This window comes from Phoca vitulina, unplaced genomic scaffold, assembly GCF_004348235.1.
Source record: "Phoca vitulina isolate PV1807 unplaced genomic scaffold, GSC_HSeal_1.0 scaffold1, whole genome shotgun sequence".
Lineage (NCBI taxonomy): Eukaryota > Metazoa > Chordata > Mammalia > Carnivora > Phocidae > Phoca > Phoca vitulina.
The window spans coordinates 26212889-26228186 of NW_022589704.1; the positions used below are offsets into that span (position 1 = coordinate 26212889).

General features: G+C 38.2%; 1 protein-coding gene and 1 pseudogene across 1 annotated transcript in view; one reads left to right on the forward strand and one right to left on the reverse strand.

Annotated features, from left to right (window-relative positions):
- Positions 1 to 15298, forward strand: part of ACADL (acyl-CoA dehydrogenase long chain) — a 42670-nt gene that overhangs the window by 11030 nt on the left and 16342 nt on the right. The window contains exons 5-8 of the mRNA XM_032403044.1: positions 7245 to 7311; positions 10223 to 10387; positions 11069 to 11170; positions 12077 to 12190. Coding sequence (XP_032258935.1) covers positions 7245 to 7311; positions 10223 to 10387; positions 11069 to 11170; positions 12077 to 12190 — 448 coding nt within the window. The remainder of the gene's footprint in view (positions 1 to 7244; positions 7312 to 10222; positions 10388 to 11068; positions 11171 to 12076; positions 12191 to 15298) is intronic.
- LOC116631663 lies at positions 5519 to 6701 on the reverse strand (annotated as a pseudogene).

The window sequence follows — 15298 nt, forward strand, 5'->3', positions numbered from 1 at the left end:
TGATACCTCCAGTCTTGTTTTTCTTTTTCAAGATTGCTTTGGCTATTCTGGGTCTTCTGTGAATCTGTACAAATTATAGGATTGTTTGTTTGAGTTCTGTGAAAAATGCTATTGGTATTTTTTGTTGTTGTTGTTACTCAAACATTATTTTATTAGTGGCCTTTTTGGACTGATACTTTAAAATCATGTTTTCTATACCTAAAACTTTTCCCCTTAGAATAGAGCAGGTTTTCATTTTTTGACTATATATTTTTTTAATTTTTATTGTTATGTTAATCACCATACATTACATCATTAGTTTTTGATGTAGTGTTCCATGATTCATTGTTTGTGTATAACACCCAGTGCTCCATGCAGAACGTGCCCTCTTTAATACCCATCACCACGCTAACCCATCCCCCCACCCCTCCCCTCTAGAACACTCAGTTTGTTTCTCAGAGTCCATCTTCTCTCATGGTTCTTCTCATGCTATTGGTATTTTGATAGGGATTGCATTAAATCTGTAGATTGCTTTGGGTAGTGTAGACACTTTAACAATATTTGTTCTTCCATTCCATCAGCATGGAATGTTGTCCCTTTGTGTTGTCTTGAATTTCTTTCATCAGAGTACAGGTTTTTCACCTCTTTGGTTAAGTTTATTCCTAGATATTTTATTATTTTTGCTGCAGTTGTACATGGGATTATTTCTTTTTTTTTTTAAGATTTTATTTATTTATTTGATGAGAGAGACACACAGAGAGAGGGAATACAAGCGGGGGGGTGGGAGAGGGAGAAGCAGGCTTCCCGCTGAGCAGGGAGCCTGATGGGGGCTCGATCCCAGGACCCTGGGACCATGACCTGAGCCGAAGGCAGATGCTTAATGACTGAGCCACCCAGGCACCCCCATGGGATTATTTTCTTAATTTCTCTTTCTGCAGCTTCATTATTAGTGTATAGGAATGCAACAGATTTCTGTACATGGATTTTGTATCCTGCAATTTTACTGAATTCATTTATCAGTTTGAATAGATTTTTGGTAGAGTCGTTCAGGTTTTCTGTATATACTCCTGTCATCTGCAAATAGTAAAAGTTTTACTTCTTCCTTACCAATTTGGATGCCTTTTCTTTTTGTTGTTTGGTTGCTGTGGCTAGGACTTGCAGTACTATGTTGAGTAAAAGTGGTGAGAGTGTATAACCTTGTGTTGTTCCTGACCTAGGGGGAAAGCTCTCGTTTTTCCCCATTGAGTATGTTCACTTTAGGTTTTTCATATAAGGCCTTTATTATGTTGAGATATGTTCCCCCAGACCTACTTTGTTGAGAGTTTTTATCATGAGTGGATGTTGTACTTTGTCAAATGCTTTTTCTGCATCTATTGAAACGATCATATGGTTTTTATCCTTTCTCTTATTGATGTAACATATCACATTGATCGATTTGTGAATATTGAACCACCCTTGTATCCTGGGAATAAATCCCACTTGATCATGGTGAATGATTTTTTTAATGTATTGTTGGATTTTTTTTTAAGATTTTTATTTATTCATTAGAGAGAGAGAGAGAACGAGCGGGGGAGAGAGGCAGAGGGAGAAGCAGACGCCCCACTGAGCAGGGAGCCAAATGTGGGGCTTGATCCCAGAACCTGGAGATAATGACCTGAGCCAAAGGCAGATGCTTAACCATCTGAGCCACCCATTCATTTTGCTAGTATTTTGTTGAGGATTTTTACATCTATTTTCATCAGAGATAATTGGCCTGTAGTTCTTTCTCTTTTTTTGTGGGGGTCTATTTAGTTTTGGCTTCAAGGTAATACTAGCTTCATAGAATGAATTTGGAAGTGTTCCTTCCTCTTTTATTTTTTGGAATAGTTTGAGAATAATAGGTTTTAACTCTTCTTTAAATGTTTTATAGAATTTGCCTGTGAAGCTGACTGGTCTTGAACTTTTGTTTGTTGGGAGTTTTTTTTTTATTATTGATTCAGTTTTATTGCTGGTGATTGGTCTGTTCAAATTTCCTATATTTTCCTGCTTCAGTTTTGGTAGGTTATATGTTTCTATGAATTTATCCATTTCTTCTAGGTTATCTAATTGTTGGTATATAATTTTTCATAATATACTCTTATAATTGTTTGGGTTTCTGTGGTATTGGTTGTTATTTTTCCTTTCATTTGTGATTTTGTTTATTTGGGTCATCTTTTTTTTTTTTTTTTTTTTTTTTGATGAGTCTGGCTGGAGGTTTATCAATTTTGTTGAGCTTTTCAAAGAACCAGCTCCTGGTTTCATTCATCTGCTGTATTGTGTTTTTTATTTTTAGTTTCTATATCATTTATTTCTGCTCTATTATTCCTTCTTTCTGCTCATTTGGGGTTTTGTTTGTCCTTCTTTTCCTAGTTCCTTTAGGTTTGAGGTTAGGTTGTTCATTTGAGATTTTTCTTGCTTCTTCAGGTAGATCTGTACTGCTATACACTTCCCTCTTAGAACCACTTTTGCTGCATCCCAAAGATTTGGGGCTATTGTGTTTTCATTTTCATTTGTTTCCATGTACTTTTTGATTTCTTCTTTGATTTATTGGTTGACCCATTCATTGTTTAGTAGCATGTTATTAACTTCCATGAATTTGTGGCCTTTCTAGATTTTTTCTCGTGGTTGACTTCCAGTTTCATAGTGTTATGGTCAAAAAAGATGCATGGTATGACTTTGATCTTCTTTTTTTTTTTTTTTTTTTTTTAAGATTTTATTTATTTGACAGAGAGAGACACAGCGAGAGAGGGAACCCAAGCAGGGGGAGTGGGAGAGGGAGAAGCAGGTCCCAGCGGAGCAGGGAGCCGGATGCGGGGCTCGATCCCAGGACTCTGGGATCATGACTTGAGCCGAAGGCAGACGCTCAACAACTGAGCCACCCAGGTGCCCCTGACTTTGATCTTCTTAAATTTATTGAAACTTGTTTTATGGCCTAATATGTGATCTATTCTGGAGAATGATGACTGCCTTAGATCTAGGGTATTCTGATACCAGCTGTGTGATTGTGGGCAAAATCTTTGAGCCTCAATGTCTGTATCTGTGATACTTATTTAATAGGGTTATTGTGAGGGTCCGAATTCTTGGTAATACTAAATAGTGTATTTTAAAACCATTTTTAGGACGCCTGGGTGGCTCAGTCGGTTAAGCGTCTGCCTTCGGCTCAGGTCATGATCCCAGGGTCCTGGGATCGAGTCCCGGTCGGGCTCCCTGCTCCGCGGGGAGCCTGCTTCTCCCTCTGCCTCTGTCCCTCTCTCTGTCTCTCATGAATAAATAAATAAAATCTTTAAAAAAAAAAAACCATTTTTAATATTTCATATTTACCATTCAAAAGGTTTTTTTTAATTAAACCACAGAGTTGTGTCATTACCTTTATTACCTTTAATATGTCCCTACAGAGAAGCATTATTTTAATAAGCCATGTACGGTCTTTAGGAACTAATATTTCATACTAACTTATGATGAAAATTATGTTAGAATACAATAGCGCACAGCTTTAAAATGTTCTTTATAATCATCTCTCCTTTTACTGAAAACCAAACTATAAGTTTTTGTCATTTAACTCATCTTTCAAACAGATGGCCTTGTTTCCAATGTCAAGTGTCCCCAGGATCACCTCCAGGTTCTGTGATTTGCTCGGAGTCACAGGATTCAGCTTCTAATTGTATTCACCACTATAATTTATTTCAGGGAAAGAATACAAACAAAATCAGCAAAAGAAAAGCCTCATGGACTGAAATTCATAGAAAACCAGGAGCAGCTTCCAAGACCTCTCTTTTAAATGGAGTTCCACAGGACTTAATTCCTTTAGCAGCAAGTTGTGAGAATACGTGTGGAATGTTATCTACCAGGGTAGCTCATTAGAGACTCAGTGCCCAGAATTTTATTGGAAGTTGGTCACATAGACTGTTTGTCTAGCATGTGACAAAAGTTGAGATTCCCAGAAGAAAAACAAGTGTTTAGCATCAATCATTATTTATTCAAACAGTTTAGGTATAGTGCATTACTCTTCTCTGTTCTGGGAATGGTGGGAACCCTCCTGCCAAATTCACAGATGCCAACCAAAAGCCAAACTTGTAATCAGGTCTTTCTAAGGATAGCAGCCTGAGACCTATTTATTTATTTGTCAGAGAGAGAGACAGAGAGCACGCACGAGCAGGGGGAGTGGCAGGCAGAGGGAGAAGCAGTCTCCCCGCTGAGCAAGAGCCTGATGCGGGACTCGGTCCCAGGACCCTGGGCAGACGCTTAACCGACTGAGCCACCCAGGTGTCCCATTTGAGTTCCTGTTATGTGCAAAGCAATATGCTGGGTGAAGGGCATATAAACTTGATATACAGCATGTCCTCAGAAGGATTGAGTCTGGTAAGTGGGGTAGGCAAGAAAGATAAGATCTTTTTAATTAATCACTGAAATACAAGATAAGTGCTCTAAGAGAGTGTGTTATTTTCCTATGGTTTCAGTGGTAACAAATTACCACAAACTTGGTGGCTTAAAAAGACAGAAATTTATTCTCTCACAATTCTGAAGGCCAGAAGTCCAAAATCAGTATAAATCCGGCCCAAATCAAGGTATCAGCAGGGCTGCACTCCCACTAGACATTCTAGGGCAGAATCCATTCCTTGTCTCTTCCATTTCCTGGGGTCTGACACCATTTCTGGCTTTGTGATCTTATCATTCCAACCTGCCTCTGTGGTCACGTTGCCCCTCCTCTTCTGTCTGTGTAATCTCTGTCTGCCTCTCTTTCACAAAGACATTTGCATTTAAGGTCCATCCATGAGATAATCCAAGATAGTCTCCCCATCTTGAGATCCTTAAATTAATCACATCTGCAAGACCCTTTTTCTATATAAGGTAACACTTCACAGGTTCCAAGGATTAGGATAAGTGAGGTAGACTCTTTATACATGATGTTATTCATTGTAGGATATTTACAAAAATTGGAAACTACCTAAATAGATTGTTTTAAAAAATCATGATAAATCCTACGCAAACAATGAATCATGGAACACTACATCAAAAACTAATAAATGTAATGTATGGTGATTAACATAACATAATAAAATAAAATTTAAAAAAATCATGATAAATCTATACAATGTAATTCTATGCTGATGATAAAAAAAAGATCTTATAGAAAAGCATTAGATATTATTTGGAGGTCAAAAGCATATAGTTTTTAAAAATACATATATGTGTATATCTGTTTCCATTGAAAAAATGATGGAAAGATGTATTTTAGAAATGTTTATTCCAGGAGGTAAAATTATTTTCAATATTTTTTTTTTTGGTCTGGGATATTGTCTGTACTTTTCATATTTCAATTGTGAATATTTATTTTATATTTTGAAAAATAATCTATTCCACTTTTAGAGCAGGCTTGTTAGAGGAAGCATTTGAGACATAGTCTTTTTATTTTTTTTAGGAGCTTTTTTTTCTTTTAAAGATTTTATTTATTTATTTATTTGACAGAGAGAGTGTGAGTTGGGGGAGGGGCAGAGGGAAAGGGAGAGAGAGAGGCAGACTCCCCGCTGAGTGGGGAACCAGAGAGATCATGACCTGAGAGATCATGACCTGTGCCAAAGACTGAGCCCACCTAGGCACCCCGGATTAGGAGTTTTTAATGCTTGGACTGAAAAATCACTGGCAGGGTTTTTCATAAAGTTATTGCTCCACCTCTAGCAGGGCAAGGATATGCCCCTCACCTAGCAAGGTCTTGGGAGTGGGGGGAGCTCCTTCTGTAGTGTGGTAGAGTGACGCCCCAACCAAGAGGCAAAAAAGCAAGAAGTATAAGGAGCACCCACCTGCCAGGCACAACGCAAGGCACTTTCAAGTGTTATCTCACTTAATCCCCACACCAACCCCATGAGGTACGGATCCCTGTTTTACAGATGAGGATCCTGAGGCTTGGAGGGGTTCATCAAATTTGTCCAAAGTCGTAAAGTTTACAAAGTCATGAAGTCTCAAAGCCAAGATGAAGAAAGCCAGGTCTTCTGGTCTTCCACACTCTGCCACACTGAATTCTTTCTCTGATCCAGCCTCAGTCTCCCATAAGAAGTTCACTCTTAACATCCATATCCCTCACTTTGTCCTCGTCCCTCTGACTGAGGGTACTCCAGTTCCAGCACGGGTCTCTTCGGGTGCTCTTGGGGCAGGGTCAACACAGGTCGCCCAATGCCCAACCAGTCCTGGACTACGCTCATTTCCCCAAAGGGCACCCCAGTCTGGGCCATGCCAAAGGGTCTGGGGTTCATGCCCAGGAAGAGCACTTCCTTGGGGCCCTGGGAGTAGTGAGTCACATAGCTGCGGTGTGGCTCCCATGCATACTCCACAGAAATGTGGATGATGCCCACAGGGTCTAAGAACTGCAGCTGGCTCAGTTCAGCATTGAGCCACAGCTCCTCCTCCAGGAAGCCTTCAGCCACGCTTCCAGGGCAAGGCTGGGGCTCCATCAGGGCACTGGCAGGCTCATGGAGGGTCCCCAGTGGATAAGCCTGGGGTACAGCCATGTCACTGTCACCTTTTTAAATCCTCTTTAAAATGACCTTCTACCAGGGAGTCTTTCTCTATGGACTCCTCCCATTTCTACAGCCCAAGTACACTCAAGGCTCAGCTGCCCACTTTGCATTCCAATTGTTTCTGAGGGTTTTCCAGGCTCTGGGTGTGTTTCCATCATGTCTGGGCCTCCCATGGGGCAGAGATCAGGATTATTCTCCTTCACGGGACCTCAGGGTTGACAGAACAGCTTGATCCATCAACCTGTTCTCGGACCCTAGCCTGGTTCAGCTCTCAAGACATAGTCTTTTAAATAGCTAAGTTTTACACTTGATCTTAGCCAGAAGGCTGAGAAGTGATTAAATAGCTAAGTTTTGATCAATAGCGATGGGGGAAGGAACCAAGGTGAATGGAAGCAGGCAGGTACATGGTGGCTAATAATCTCAAATATAGTGAGCTTTGAGATGTCATCTGAGTCTAATTTGGAGGTGTTGAATGCTACTTGGAATTTTTATGCTCTATAAAAGCTGGCTAGTTTATGTAATCTTAATCATATACATTTAGAATATGATACATCAGACATGATTTTTCAGTGCATTTGTGTGAACATTTCTAATATTAGAAGTCAATTTTTATCATGGTATAAACAGTTTGAATTATCACATTTTAGACATACTTATGTAAGATCTTTTTGATAATTCAGTTTCTACCAACTAATGAATTTCTTTTCATTATTCTTCACTTTTTCCCAATTATAGTGATTTGCAAGGAGTAAGAACAAATGCCAAAAAGGATGGAAGCGACTGGATTCTCAATGGAAGCAAGGTGTGTAAAGAGGGGCTTCCACAGCCCTTCCCTCCTGAGTCATGCCGTGAGTAACAGTGTCTCAACCCTTACTCATTATTTATTCTCTCAGATCTGTGGACTCATGGGAAGAATTGAGTTTACTTAAGTTTACTTAAGTTGTTTTGTTTTGGAAGAATTTTGCAACATTTGTATTACATGAGATCTGTGCCTCTTCTATGTTCCATTTGCCATGCTCTCCTCGCTAATATGGCAAATGTTTTAGCTTCCAAACAGCCCTTATCAAGCCATAAAAGAGGAAGGAAAGGCTTGTATTGTCCAAATATTAGACAAACAATAATTAATAAACTTGATATTCATGAAAAATTGGGGATAAGATTTTCTTATAAATATCAAGAAGAGGGGCGCCTGGGTGGCTCAGTCATTAAGCGTCTGCCTTCGGCTCAGGTCATGATCCTGGGGTCCTGGGATTGGGCCCATGTCGGGCTCCCTGCTCAGAGGGGAGCCTGCTTCTCCCTCTCCCACTCCCCCTGCTTGTGTTCCCTCTCTCCCTGTGTCTCTCTCTGTCAAATAAATGAATAAAATCTTTTAAAAAAATATCAAGAAGAGTTTCTAAAGTTCTTAGGAGAGAAAGATATCTTTGATAGAATTTGAGAGCCCTTCAATCCTTCTGAGAGTCACATCAACCCAGATAGAATTGGAAAGCACTCCAATTAAGGTTACAGACAGGCTTAGGAGTAAATATGTCCGTTAGAATCTAATATCACTGATGGCAGAGGATTTTGTTTACCTAAAGCTGTGTCTGGTATAAACTCAGTAAATATTTATTGTCGACTGAGTGTTAAGTGAAGGAAAGATGTTTATCTTTTACACTAAGGAGGTCTTTCCGAAAATTGTTTCAAAGCCTGTTGAAGAACTAATTATGTTTGTTTTCTTTGAAATTTTTTTTAAAAATTTCTAATTAGTTTTAGACTAATACCCTTGCATTTACAAAATTACAAGTTTGAGTGTTATACTGTCAAATTGCTGTAAAATTTTGTAAACACTCTTGATTTCTGTACTTAACACTGTCAAGGACTAAGAGCAGTTTGTGGGCTGACGTTGGTCTGAAGAACACATTTTGAGTAGCCCAGTTCTAAAGACCTTTCCATAATCTAGTTTCATAGTTGTTATACAGAAAAACAATTATCTGTGGTGTCAAATAAATTTGGAAAATGTGTGCAACTTCTCGCTCTTTGATATGCTGATATACATTGTGAACCTCTAAAAGTTGGAACCTAGGAAATTTTCTTCATAGATTATCTTGAGTCACTGGTGTTTTTCCAAACATACTTTAAGAATTTTAGTCTAAATTATTCGTCCTAAGCATAATAATAAATATGTGCTGATTTCAGTATATGATCACTTAACTCTGTCCACAGAGGGCCACAGAAGACTAGGATATTTGGTCAAAAGTAAAATGAGGGGGCGCCTGGGTGGCTCAGTCAATTAGGCATCTGCCTTCAGCTCAGGTCATGATCCCAGAGTCCTGGGATCGAGTCCCACATGGGGCTCTCTGCTCGGCAGGGAGTCTGCCTCTCCCTCTCATTCTCCCTCTCTCTCAAATAAATAAATAAAATCTTAAAAAAAAAAAGAGAGAAAAAGAAATGGGAACCCATTCTCCTATGACTCCAGCTTTCTAAGCAGGTCTTCTGTGCGAACCACCCAGGAAAGCACCACTGACAGCTTCCAAATCTCTATTAGACATAACAAAAAATTGAAAGGAAGCAAAAGTAAAGGAATAAGTAAGTAAATATAGTACATCAATAAGATGACCTAATATACGCCCATTAAAGCATCGATATAAAGTTTTTAATGGTATAGAAAAATAATTACATTAAATGAAGAGATCATATTAACATTTAAGTGAAAATGCATATAGATTTCAACTATGTTAAAAGAAAAAAGACCAGAAAGGAAATTCATAATGCTTTCTGATGGACTGATGGAGGATTTTCCCCTTTTTCTTTATCACAATATACCGTCTATGTAACATCTACAATGAGCTTATGTTATAATCATTCAACACCAGAAAATAAAAAAATAAAAAATGATGGCCCTCAGTAGGGATAATCCTAGCCCTATTACAAATTTTGACTGTCATGATTAGAAAAGAAATTGAGAGTATAAAAGGTATGAAACTGGGAGACCTGAAAGGTTTTTGAGCAAGTGGTGTAAGGGAGCAACATTGTAGAAAAAAATAGTTTTGCCATGATGTATAGAATTTATTTTCAGAAATATGTTTTTCTCATTTATTCAACAAACATCCTTGAAGGCCTTCTATATGCCAAACGCTATTCTAGGCACCGATGGGAGGTACGTGAGTAGGAAATAGCCCCTTCCCTCAAGGAACTCCTTCTACAGAGAGATGTTGAGGGTTTTTGATTGTTGTGTCACATATAACCTGTCCCCCTTCACTTGCTATCATGTAGACAACGCTAATATCATTGGCTTATTTCCCATTATTTGTATGTACAGCACTGTGGATTTTAGAACATAATTCTTCTTTAATAGTATAGTGCCCCTTAGAACAGATTCCTTTTTCTCATCTGCAACTTCTTTCTAAAATACACTTTATCCTTTTATCATTTTTATAGATAATTCTGTTTTAATTTGGAAAGGACATAGTAAGCTCTGTTCATTATTATTTATAGTATTAATTGCAGAATGAAAATGTACTGGCTTCATTCTTTGAAGCATTGGGTTGCTTTCCTTGTGCTCTTTAATGACCTCATGTAGGTTATTAACCCTGCAGATACTTGGGTAGAGTACAAAGAGAGGCATAAAGAATGTCTTGTCTGGTTTAGTCTCCTTGAATATACTTTCCTCCGATCATGACTTCTACATGGACCTGATTTATTGTGGAGCATCACAGTATATTTGGGGTTTGCAGGTATTCATCACCAATGGGTGGCTGAGTGACGTTGTTATTGTTGTGGCGGTCACAAATCGTGAAGCTCGCTCGCCGGCCCATGGCATTAGCCTTTTTCTGGTGGAAAGTGGAATGAAAGGATTTATCAAGGGACAAAAGCTACAAAAAATGGGACTAAAAGCCCAGGTAAGTCACAGTATAAATTATTAATTATAAATAATTGAGTTTACTCAATTATGCCTTATAGAACTATGTAGTTCTATAAGTTTGATATATGTATATCAAATCATACCTTCTTATGCCAAATTCCTAAGATATGCTTTTCAGAAACGGTAAGAGAGATTTATTCCGTTTATCTAATTGTATCTCTTTCTGTTATTCAGCATCAGAAGTGAATCAAGGTATTTTGAGTATCTGCTTCAGAAATGGCAAAATTAATTATATGTTAATAGGCCTTCTATTAAATTGATTGAAGAAAATTATGAAATAAGAGCAGAAAATATTTTTCTGTTATTTGATAATTATCTGGTAGTTTTTCATTACCAAAAAAGGAAAACATGTTTTACTTAATATGCATTAGAAACACTTAGCTCTTAGTATGTACAGAACTGGACAAGACTGGACAAGACTGGAGCTAGAATGGCAGTGCGTGGGTAGTGAGAAAGCCACGCGTTTTTGGAATCAGGTGGATCTGAGTTTGAATCCCTGCTTTACCACCTCCTCGTTGTAGTCATTAACCACTCCAACTTGGCTTCCAGTTTATTTTGTTCTTGCTTTTGTTTTCTTAAATGGAAATAATCATTACCTCATTGGCTTATTGGGAGACTTAAATGAAATAATTGTGTACTTAATTGTGTGATCCCTTAGGATACTGCGGAATTATTCTTTGAAGATGTCCGGTTGCCAGCTAGTACTCTACTTGGAGAAGAAAATAAAGGCTTCTATTACCTCATGCAAGAACTTCCACAGGTCAGAGTTATTACAGAGTCTATCTTTTGATTAGCGAATGAAGTTGAATGAAATAACATAGAACTGTGTAAGTTCACGTATATAAAACTGGTGATATAGTCAATCATTAACTCAGGGATATCCAATCAAAGCTTATAAGTGAGTGGAGAAATTAGGTATTTCACAGCTGTAATATCCTCTTAGAATGATTGTAGCTTCTTAACTACAAGTCAAGAATTCTTAGCTCCTTATAAGGAATTGTCAGCCGAAACATTTGGCAGGATTTTTTTGTAACACCTGAGAATCAAAGGGGAAGGTGGTTGAGTTCATACCTGATAAGGTCAGCCCTCCATCTGTGTTTTTGGAGTGTGCTAGCTGAAAGATCATTGAGCCTCACATGCCAGCATATGAGCATAGGTGCATCTGCCTCAGCCTGGGCTAAACGTAAAATTGGGGACAAGGCTAGAAACACTGCCACAGAAATAGAATACAGAAATCAACAGCAAGATGATTTAAACTGACTGTGGATTGCACTAATAGACAGAATTTAACCTGTACCCTTTAAGATGTTGATTTTCACAGACCTATTAGGACATGTAATGTACAGAGATCAATAAATAAAAATCAACAATTTCATATTTCTCTTCATATAGATGAATGATGAGAAGAAGGAATGAAATAAACTATGTCTATATCTATATGTAGTAAAGACAGTCATTTATAAAAATAAAGGATTTGTTGTAGAGAATTATGGATATGTCAAAATATTTTTGTAAATCTCTGTGGGAACATTTTCTTATAGAATTAAGAAATAAATTAGTTTTTATGAGTTTTATTAAGATTATTTATAAGATTTATCATCATTGAAATCATGTGAAAATCACTTGTGGAATTAGAATGATTCTTAGACCTAATTTTGGGTTATAGGAAAGGCTACTGGTTGCTGAGTTGGCAGTTTCAGCCAGTGAATTCATGTTTGAAGAAACCAGGAATTACGTTAAAGAAAGAAAAGTTTTTGGGAAAACAGTTGCACATATGCAGGTAAGCTTGTCGTCATAGTTTTGTATTAAGTGACATCAATCTAAATATGAATATGGAGTAATTTTCATAGAGGTAGTATTAGAATCCATGGAGGTAGATGAGACCGTTGAGGGAAAAAGAGTAGAATAAGACAAGAAGAGGTTCTAGGACAGAGTCCTGAGAAAAATGCAGGATTTACAGGTGGAGTAGGAGGGGAAGAACCTGCAAAGACAACAGAGAATGAATGGCTAGAAAGAAAAAAGGAAATCAAGCAAGTAGTGTCCCAGAAGCCAAGAGGAAAGAAGACTTCAAGTAGGCAGGAGTGGGGCCAAAGGCACTTAGAGGGAAACTAAGATGAAGGTCAAGAATGCCCATTGGAAGATGAATGGATAAAGAAGATGTGATATAGATAGATAGATAGATAGATAGATAGATAGATATAATGGAATATTACACAGCCATCAAAAAGATGAAATCTTGCCATTTGCAATGACATGGATGGAACTAGAGGGTATTATGCTGAGCGAAATAAGTCAATCAGAGATAGACAATTATCATACGATCCCACTGATATGTGGAATTTAAGAAACAAGGCAAAGTATCATAGGGGAAGAGAGGAAAAAAATGAAACCAGATGAAACCAGAGAGGGAGACAAACCATAAGAGATTCTTAATCTTAAGAAACAAAGTGAGGGCTGCTGGAAGGGAGGGGGATGGAGGGATGGGGTAACGGGTGATGGACATTGGAGAGGGTATGTGTTGTAATAAGCACTGGGTATTATATAAGACTGATGAATCACAGACCTGTACCCTTGAAACAAATAATACATTATATGTTAATTAATTGAATTAAAATTAATTAATTAATTTAAAAAGAGTGCCCATGGGACATAGTGATAGGGAAGTTATTTCTTAGGAGCCATTAATGGACTAGAGTGGGGGTGGTGCCAGACCAGTGTGGGTAGAGGAGTAAATGGAAATGAAGAAGTAAAGATACTGATAGCAGGCAACTCTTCCTGAATTCGGCTGTGAATGGTAGTTAAGAGAAAGATAGTTACTAGGGGGTAAGAAGAGGATGGGGGGCAGAACTTTGGGGTCAAGTGACATATTTAGAGATTATTAAGTTTTTGTTATTAGGATGAGAATGCTGGAAGCACATTTTAATACCTAGAGAAAGGATTTAGTTAAGAGGGAAATATTGTAGATATAAAGAAGATAATCAACTGCATATGATATTTGAGAAAGTGTTAGGTTGTGGGTGCCAAAGCACATGGAAAGATAGGCCTTCCCACCCCCACAGCAGAGACGTTTCCTCCATTGTAACAGGAAGAAAAGAGGAGAGGACAGGTATGGGTTCATTCAGATACTTAGCTCTGCTGGTAGAAAATTGCAAAAGCTCTTTTATGAAGGCTTCCATTTCCCTTAAGTAATATAGGGAAACTCAGTTCTTGAAAAACAGGTGAGTGAAGGGGACATGGAGGTGTCCAAGGAGAGGAAGATTTGAAATACGCCTTCAAACTGAGAGACTGAACTAACTCGAAAAATGTAGTAAAGGTTGCTAGCAGTATTGAGGACTCAGATGAGGTTAATGATCATGGGTTTATAGTGGTACCTTCTGCTTTTTTATGTATTAGATTTACTAGAAGGGTTTAGCCATCCAGGGTCAAGCACAGAGTAGGTGGATGATTGTTTAAGGTTGGGTTTTGCAAGGAAGTTGAAGGTATTTGCCAAAGAACTCAGCATATGGTGGCCATAATCACTAACCATGCCAATCAAATATTAGACTCTAGTTTCTTCTTAAATGAATGGCTTAAAAACAAGGCAGTCATAAAATTGGTTAAACATTTTACCAGCAAAAAACCTGGAGTTGGAAATCTACTTGAACAGTTTGAAGTGGAATGACCTATTAGATGATGGGCTTTATAAAGGGCAAGGCAGAAATGAAACACCTTGGTAGCCTTTTAGGACCAGCATTACAGAAATTAACTTCAGGCATGGTTAAGTCCTAGCTCAGCTACTTGGATCTCCGTGGTCTAGTCAGGTTATATGATGGCTCTCCAAAGCATTTTCTTATTTGCAAGATGTAAATAATATCTGTAGCTACCTTATAGAATTGCTGTGAGGACTAGATGGTACACCCAGAGTGCTCAGAATATTGCCTGGCAAACTAACCACTCCCTAAAGTTTGCTATTTTTCCCTTACATAATATATTCCTCCATTTTGTTCCAATCAATGAAGGGAACCTTTTTATCAACTTCTGGCTCCTGTTCTGGACCTACCCCAGGCCATTTTGAGAATTATTTGCTACCTGAGTGTTCATCAAATTAACTTTTTCCTGGGTGCCTGGGTGGCTCAGTCGGTTAAGTGTCTGCTTTCGGCTCAGGTCATGATCTCAGGGTCCTGGGATCAAGCCCCGCATCAGGCTCTCTGCTCAGCAGCGAGTCTGCTTCTCCCTTTGCCTCTGTGATCACTTTCACGCTCTCTCAAATAAATAAATAAAATCTTTAAAAAAAAAAAAAGTTAACTTTTTCCATTCTGAAAAAAACTTCATATCCTGTCTTTTTGACACAAAATAGATCTAAAAATAGTTGTTCTGAAACTGAATCTAAAATGAGGCACACACTTTAGAAAACATTTTTTAAATGGTATGGTTTGGGATGCCTGAGTGGCTCAGTCATTTAAGCGTCTGCCTTCGGCTCAGCTGGAATCGAGTCCCAGGTCGGGCACCTTGTTCAGCAGGGAGCCTGCTTCTCCTTCTCCCTCTCCCTCTGCTTGTGCTCTTTCTCTCTTTCTAACAAATAAATAAATAAAATCTTTTTAAAAATTTTTAAAAAATGGTATGGTTCGAGTTGCCTAAATTGTGATTTCCTTTGAAGTAAAGATTTTATATTTTATATTGCTTTTCATTTATGTATCATTAATTTACACATCACAGTGATTCTCAGTGATTGCCCTTTTCCCCCCAGGCATTTAGAACTGTCAGGAAGTGGGGTACACAGCAATGGGAGGGATATTTCATATTTGGTGCTCTAGAGGCCGATATCGTTAAATGTCCTGTAATTCAGAGATAGCTTTGTAAAGCAACTAATTGTCTCACTCAAAATGCCAATATTCTCCCTTTGAGAAAC